Below are 8,060 nucleotides of genomic sequence, written 5' to 3' on the forward strand. Positions count from 1 at the left end.
TGTAATTTCCAAGCTTATCTTCATGAGATTAATTACTTACGAGGAACACAATGTCATATGTAGGTTTCATCGTTCCAGATTATAGTGCGCCACCACCTCCAGAACACTAATCGTAAGGCCGGTACGGTCAAATTAGGAGAGGAGTGTTATAATATGGAGCACTTAGTCTAAGGCAATCTTATCGAACAAAGGAAGGGATGCTATGATATTGATGCTTTATCATAGGACCTCTGCAATAATGTATCTTACTTTTAATTTTATGACTAATAAAAGGACTGCCCGCATGTTCTCTTTGTGTTTAGCATGATATTTAGTTGTCCATCGACATACATGGCCTCAACCAATGACTTTCAATTCTGATAAAATAGACTGCTGAATTAAATCCAAAGTCTTGTAAACAAACATAGCTTGTTCTATTCATAATAATCACTATAATAAACACTAATAAAAAATTGTGTTTGTCGAATGGCATGGTCTTTGCCGAGCATTTTACGGGATATTGGTTGACCACCTATTTGTCGAGAACCACACTCGGTAAAATCAAGCACTTGATAGAGTCTTTAGTTCGTCGAGAGCTGTGAGAAAAATACTCGGCAACCCCAAAACACTCGGCCAATGCAACTTTTGATGAGAGCTCGTGACATAGTACTCGACAACTAGGAGCCATGTGGCACAGTCGTCCAAGGTTTACGGCTCTGTGACACTAACGCGTCCCAAACACGAGGCTATGATTTGCCGGCAATTTGGGACCTCTTAACCGGCGCCTTCAGCGTCGGTTGGTGTTTCCTACGCCCATACGGTTGACGATATGGGCCGGCCCACCACAAGGCGAGGCGGATAGCTCGCCAGCGCATCTTCGTATTCTTTTGTTGACCGGTTGACAGTTGACCAGTTGGCCAGTCAACCATTGACTTTTGAATTAAAAAACGAAAAGTTTTTCAAAAATGTTCATGCATTTTGGAAAAATAAACTAAAAAAAAAAGAAACCACAAATTTGAAAAAAAATCTCATAAATTTTGAAAAAAGTCCACGAATTGGAAAAAAAATTACCGATACATATGGTCGCTAGCTTTTCCTCGAAAGAAATTTTGATAGTTAGCTTTGAAGAGTGACACAATTTTGAGGGCCTAGCTTTATTAAAATTCTGATCGCTAGCTTCGTTTGTGTTTTAGCACTGATCGCTAGGTTCTTTTTTTCTTTCTTTTAGATACCGATCCCTAGCTTTGTTCTAACCTGTAGCCTACTAGCACAGACGAGCGGTTGAACATATAGGCCAGCCCACCCTGGCAGGAGTGTAGGACATGCGGACGAGCTCGTTTTTTTTTTGGGGTTTTAACAAATCAAAATCAAACAAACAATGAGGAAGTGAGGTGACTCTGACATGATACTTAGATTTGAGACAATATCTCACATCTAGATGTAACATAGACGGACACTATTAATAATTACCAAAGATCCCATTGATCTGATTTGGCTGTTCAGATGAAACCCGGTTTAAATAAAAAAACCAGATGGATCGGGGGACAGAAAACGGTGGGAGGTGGGAACATACGAGGGAGTTGAACGAAGGGGTTGGACGAAGGGGGTGAGACGCCATGTTGAAATGAAGGACGTGCACTTACATGGGTTATACTATGTGTGTGTGTGATATTTGTTTCTCCCGTTGCAACACGGGTCATATTTGCTATTAATAATAAAGGGGCTATTTCTTCTTGCGGTACGTCACATAAATTGCCCCCAAAGTAACAAAATATTACCCACCAATGCCATAATATGATAAAAAAAGTTTCACGGAGGGGAATCCCCTGCCTGGGCCGGCCCATGCAGTAGGGACCTCCTATACTGTGCTCTGCGCGCGGGAGAAGACGCAACGTATCCGTTTGGGAGGGCCCATGTCTGGACGACCTGTTTATTAAATTTCAATTGTATTTCCCTTTTTCTTTCCATTTTCCTTTTTTTTCTACTTTAAATAATTTGGGACTTCAAGAAGTTCTGAAAATTTAAAAAAAATGAGAATTTCAAAATAAAAAGTATAATAAACCATAAAATGTTTGTGCTTTCAAAAAATGTTCGTGATTTTGTAAAAGTTTGCCTGCCTATTTAAACAATGTTTGAAATATTGAAAACAAATGCTCGGGAAATCAAAAGTTCATGATTTTTTAATAAGTTTATCTATTAAAAAATGTTTATGAAATTGAACAAAATTTCGCCAATTCCAAAAATGTTCATGAATGGTAAAATATCCTCAAAATTCAAAAACTGATTGTGACTTAGAAAATAGTTTATTCACTCACAAAATGTTTGCTGTTTCAAAAAATGATCATGCATTTCAGAAAATGTTTGTTCAATTAAAAAAAAGTTCATTAAATAAAACAATTGTGAATTTCAAAATTGTCCCACCAATTTTCAACAAAATGTTCGTCGATTCAAGAAATGTTCCACAGAAAATTGTTTAAAAATGTTCACAATTTTAAAAATTGATTGCAAATAGTATAAAATGTACATAAATTCAGAAAATGTTCTTGATTTTAGAAAACGTTTGAAAATTTGTATAAACGTTCACAAATTTGAAAAATATTATCATGCCTATTGGAGATTATGATTTATATTTTTCTCCCGCTGCAACTCACGGGCCCTTTTGCTTGTATTTTATCATGTATATATGTTAGATCTGTATAGAAAAAACTGTTGACCATGTATTAAAAATTGTTTAATATGTATAGGAAAAATGTTGACCTTGTATTGGAAAAATGTTAATCTTGTATTTAAAAAATGTACAGGTGTATTAGAAAATGTTCTTGACGCATACAAAAATTGTAGAATGAAAACCAAAAGGAACTAATAAATTAACAAAAAGGTCACAAAAATATATAATGAAAAATAAAACCGAAGAAAGAAATGCAAAAAGTATGGGGAAATAGGTAAAACTAATAAGGAAAGAAAGAAAAATAGAATACATTGAAAACCAAGAAAACCAAAAGAAAAAAGAAAAAAGAAAATAAAAGAGAGAAGAATTGAAAGAAAACGGATGAAAAACAAAGAAGGAAAGAAAAGAAAAGAAAGAAAGAAAAAGTGAAAACCGAAAAGAAAGGAAGAGAAACTTTAAAAAAATTGAGCCGCGGGATCCATCCATTAGCTAACTAGCTCTGCCCGAATCGATCGAGAGCTAGCTAGCTAGCTCTGCTCGAATCCATCCAGGAGCGAGCTAGCTAGCTAGCCTAGCTCGAATCCATCCAGGAGCGAGCTAGCTAGCTAGCTCCTCCGTTGCCGCGCGCTGCGGCCGGGGCAGACGACGCGGACGGACGGGCGCTACGGCCAGGGCGGACGACGCGGACGGCCGGGCGCGGCGGCCGGGCAAGCTTCATGGCCGGGCGGACGGGCGGCGGTCGGGCGCGGCGGCTGGGCGAGCTTCATGGCGTTGGCGGGAGCATAGATTTCTCAACCGCCAACGTTGACCGGTATTCAGGGCCCTGTAAAAGTTGCCTTCAAAACTGTAGATACGAGGGTTTTTGGCTTCGCGTTCACGGGGCCCCTTAAAAAAAATTAATGGTCGGACGATTTTAAGGGGTCTGTTCGGGCCTGTTTTTTCAATTGGAACTGTAAAAAACGGATATTTTACGAGTTTGACCACTTATGCGGGGTCTGCTAGAGATGCTCTCATCGAGACAGAAGGAAGTCTCGCTTAAGGCGAGAAATAGTCATCGCGTCTTATTGAGGCGCATCCCGGAGATCCTCATCAGTTCATGAACAGCAAGCAATTGTCTTTTTGAACATCAATTATAGCTTGATGTATAACGGGGAACACTACGGTGCAACACACCGTACATAATAGGATTAAGAAAAAATCCACATTACTCTCTCTATATATATGTCAGTTTCTTCACGTATACAAGCTACGAAGCTCAAAAAGAGAAAAGGAGAAGAACAAGCCTCAACCACATCAAAAGAAGCACCCCGCGCGCGAAACCACTAGCTAGCTACATAGGATCGATGTTTGCTGCCCGTTCCCTTGGCAATGCTCATCACGCGTACGTACGTACATAGTAGTAAGAATTAACGATCAATCAGCAGTACTTTTCTCAGTTAAGTAGATCGATGGGTCTCCTTTTTCTCCGGCACCGGCACCGGCACCGATGACGATCAGTACGTAGACGTGCTAGGGGCAGTGCACGTTCCGGCCCGGCCCGCCGTAGTAGAAGTAGTTGCCCCAGGCGCGGTTGTATCCGCCCTGGATGCCGTAGCATGCCGGGTGGTCGGCGACGAGCCGGAGGTCCCTGGCGGGGAGGAGGTTGTTGTCCCAGTCCACGACCTGGACGTTGCGGAAGTAGGCGGCGCGGTTGAATCCCTCGCGCGGGAAGTGGCCGCTGCCCATCTGCGTGGGGGTGTGGGAGCCCGAGGGGCGCGTGTTGACGACCTCGCCGCCGAACTGCACCATGTTGGCGTGGCCGCCCAGGTGGGAGAAGAGGGAGGAGGGCCAGTAGCCGACGAGCGGGCCGGAGCCGAGCTGCAGCCACCAGTGGCCCCGGCGCGGGTCCTTCCAGATGAGCAGGCTGATGTCGAACTGGCGGCCGTTGTAGGCGGACGCCGGCGAGATGGCCGCCCCGATGGCGATCCGCCGGTTGGTCTGCACGAACCCCGAGCAGTGCAGGTTGTAGCACCCCGTCGCCTGGTACGCGTCGCTCTGCAATGCATGCATGCATCGACACTATTTCATTTAGTTTTCTTCGTTTTTGCACTGGTATGAACTATGAAGAAAGATGCATGGTGGAATTGAGCCACGGTGTTTTGGTTGAGAGGAGGAATTACCGTCCAGTAGGTGAAGAAGCGCGGGCTGTTGTCGCCATACAGCTGAGGGCTCACCTAAAAGAAAGCAAGGAACAGTGCACAGAGTTAACACGTATGGACTGCATGCAACCTGCTCAGCTCACATCGGTTTGACCACGATGTACAACCACACTCGTTTCAAACCCAACAACCAGAAAACAAGAAGTAATAACCAGGTCAACTGTGGCACTGGCTTACATGTCGATCGAATCTCATTAATGATCGATCCCCAGTTGTATTTCCACCTCCTTTCTATACTACTCCTACACAGTCAACATGCAACCACATGCGGGTCAAGCATGCTAACAAGATTCTACTTACAATTTACTGCAATGAGACAAGGATGCATGTTCACGCTTACTAAGATGGCGATCAAGGATGCATGTTCAGATATTCTTGAATGGATCTGAACTATAATGGTGTCTGGACTACTCTGCTAATCTTAATACGTATATGTGTACCTAAAATGCTTGATCATGACTTATCCTCCATGCATGTAGCTAGTAATGTGACTAGGGATGGAGGGAGGGATGAAGCTGGGCATTCAAGCAAGGACCTGCGGTGCAGAGCTCTGTGCTGCCATGCCATTGCTAGCGCATACACGCCACATCGATCGACCTGCCACATTTACTCGCTTTCACCAACCGGAGAGACGGACAGCCTGAAGAACGCGTTCTGCGACTGCGACCCAGCTGCCCTCCCTCCCATTATAACTAGACTAGATCGCTTTGCAGCCACGGCGACGTGAAAGCTGCCACTGTCAACTCACTCAGCTCCTTAACTTCCTGCTACACACCTCTAACTGGTGAAAGATCTTGCAGCTATTCACCATATCTTTCACATTAACACTCTTCGATGGTACTGTCTCGAGAAGAAGAAAAATATATGTTCTTTCATAGTAAGAGTAGCTTACATGCAACAAGATAGGAGGAAGGTGGAGAAGGTACCTGCCAGCCGGCTTCGATGGTGTTGAGGTCGTTGCCGAAGGTGCCGGAGATGACCCAGATCTGGGAGAGGCTGAACTCCGCCGCCGACGCCACCCTGGCCGGCCACACGTTCAGGCTCGCCTTGGCGCCGTAGAACTGGTCGCCGGTCACGTACCCCACCGCGTGCTGCACCACACATACGCCAAACGGCCATCATCAAGCTAAGGCTAAGGTCCATGCCATCCACACGTACGGACGCTAATGAATGCCACTGACTGCCAGCCAGCGCGCGCGCTAGCTAGGCGGGCGGCGCCATTACCGCCGCTGCCGCGGTTGTCCCCGCGCCGATCGCCATTGCATCGCCATCCCCGGCCAGTGCCCCAATCAATGTCCTGTGCGCGCACAGACGCAGGTCGATGCTAGCTACTAATGCTATCCCCAGCACAATCAATGTTATCCAGCTACTGCGCGCCATACTATTGAGCGATCGTGTGGGATCATGATTTGGTCGCGTGGTTAAGACCGCAGTTACTGGCTACGAGCCTACGACTGTTCGTCAGTGAAGCCGCTGTCGATCAATTTGCATTTTTCAATGGTACCGCTAATCTGGTGGGTCAGTATTGATGGTGATGATTGATGAGATCGCCGTACGTGTTAGTTATCGGCTAGGGGCGTAGCAGTACCTCGTGGCCGTCGCTGGTGGAGTCGCGGCGGACGCCGGACGCGCGGGGCTTCATCCCGTACCGCCGGAGGGAACCGGAGTACCGCCGCAGGTCGCTCTCCGTGGTCCGCCGTATCGGGACCGTCCCGCCGGGGCACGACTCGCCGCCGTCGCTCCACGCCTGCGGGAACACCGCGTCCCCTTCTTCCTCGGCGGCGTCGGCGCTGATCTTGGGCCTCTCCTCTGGCTCAGCCTGCAAAAGGAAAAGGAGAATCACTACTTCAGAACGACGGCCGCTGATCGGTAAAAGACAGACAAATAAGAATGCAGCATTGGTGTAGTTGGCTATGGAGAAGGGACGGATGGGATGGACGACCTCTGGCTTTTGGCCTCTCAACGTTGGGTGGTCAAACGCCGGCTGGAGGTGCGCCGGCACGCAGTGGATGATGTCGCCGTCGGCGCTCTGCGTGCAAAAACAAATTCGTCAAACATTTTGCCACAAGAAAAGAAAAGTATGGCGAACAAGGTGGTCGAGAGATTCAGGTCGGGGGTCAAACATCAATGGCCGGCTCATGCAAAAGAAGCAAAGCCACTCACCTGAATGGTCTTGACGGAGGCCTTCTTCATCTTGTCCATCCGGGCGACGATGCTCTGGTAAGCTCGCAGCTCGTCCCCGGAACGGAACTCCGCCGTCCGTGTGCCGTTGCCCCTGCCGCCGCCGCCGCTGGCCGACACCGACAACGCGCACGAGACGACGAGCAGCAGCGCCAGCAGCAAGGGGACGGCTGGTCTGGGCCTCTTGCCGCCGCAGCTACACGCCATCGACGCCCGTGCGTGGGCTTCTCCTTCTTCTCTTGGATTCACCTCAAAACCTTGTGGCTAGGGAGTAGAGTCGTTGCTGCTCGCTTGTCTGTATCCGCTTCCACCGGATCGCCTGCTTGTCCTCTTCCCCGCCTCCTCCCCTGCCCCTATCGCTTGGCTTCTTCTTCCCTTGACTCGCCCGAGAGAGACTACCCGACTATAAATATAGGAGCTAGCGTGGAGGCGTAGTGTGGCCGGAGCCTCGATATGAAGATGGAAGGTCAACCAAATGTCGCCGTGCGGCGGTTGGGGTTGGGGGTGGGGATGGGGAGGGTGGGGGAGGTGAGCTTGAAGGCTTGAAGTGATGTGGTGGACGGAGTGATGAGTTCCGACACGGCGGGTTGAGATGAGCTTCAAGTTGAGTTGCTCGCGGCTGTGGCTTGCAGCTGGGGCACGCTTTTTCCCGAGGAGAGCGACACGCCCCTGCCCCGCGCTACCCATGCCGAGCCATGGCATCATCTCATTTTATATCATGCTTGGGTCCATGGTCCTGTCCCCCTCTCCACATTCCCTTCTCCCGCTCCTCCCCCCATGAACGAAAGGTAGCTGGATGGATGGATTACTGCAACCAAAGCACCATCGTCGATGCAGACAGTGGGGGTTCAGCTCAGTGGCACTGAGCTTTGCTACGTCAGGGGAATAAAGAAAGAAACAGAGCGTGTGTGTGTGCGCGCTCTGGGGGATGGCATGGCATCCACCGCACGCGTCCTTGGGTGAGTGTGCATTGCACCGAGGAGAGGAGCGAGCGGCTCACTCTTCCTTCGCTTTTCCCTTTGGAAAGGCGGGCA

The 8,060-nt window shown here is 48.2% G+C and overlaps 1 protein-coding gene and 1 long non-coding RNA gene across 2 annotated transcripts in view; one reads left to right on the plus strand and one right to left on the minus strand.

The window, feature by feature from the left end:
• Window positions 1-327, plus strand: part of LOC123077282 (uncharacterized) — a 988-nt gene extending 661 nt beyond the window's left edge. The window contains exon 2 of the long non-coding RNA XR_006436518.1: window positions 64-327. This is a non-coding gene — a long non-coding RNA (uncharacterized lncRNA). The remainder of the gene's footprint in view (window positions 1-63) is intronic.
• Window positions 328-3,834: 3,507 nt separating this feature from the next.
• On the minus strand, window positions 3,835-7,798 carry LOC123077281 (uncharacterized). The gene is made up of 6 exons (XM_044499530.1): window positions 7,009-7,798; window positions 6,788-6,874; window positions 6,434-6,664; window positions 5,772-5,936; window positions 4,807-4,860; window positions 3,835-4,681 (listed from the first exon to the last, which is right to left on the minus strand). The coding sequence occupies exons 1-6, from the start codon at window positions 7,231-7,233 to the stop codon at window positions 4,157-4,159; spliced, it is 1,287 nt and encodes a 428-aa protein (XP_044355465.1). The 5' UTR covers window positions 7,234-7,798; the 3' UTR covers window positions 3,835-4,156.
• Between the last annotated feature and the right edge of the window lie 262 nt (window positions 7,799-8,060).

This window comes from Triticum aestivum, chromosome 3D (genome assembly GCF_018294505.1).
Source record: "Triticum aestivum cultivar Chinese Spring chromosome 3D, IWGSC CS RefSeq v2.1, whole genome shotgun sequence".
Taxonomy (NCBI): Eukaryota; Viridiplantae; Streptophyta; class Magnoliopsida; order Poales; family Poaceae; genus Triticum; species Triticum aestivum.

Excerpts from the sequence above, each read along its gene's own strand:
- LOC123077281 (XM_044499530.1), bottom strand. The coding sequence starts at position 7,233 with ATGGCGTGTAGCTGCGGCGGCAAGAGGCCCAGACCAGCCGTCCCCTTG. Across the intron at positions 6,665-6,787 it reads TGAGAGGCCAAAAGCCAGAG|GCTGAGCCAGAGGAGAGGCC; the intron begins GTCGTCCATCCC and ends TTCCTTTTGCAG. Across the intron at positions 4,682-4,806 it reads GCTTCTTCACCTACTGGACG|AGCGACGCGTACCAGGCGAC; the intron begins GTAATTCCTCCT and ends CATGCATTGCAG.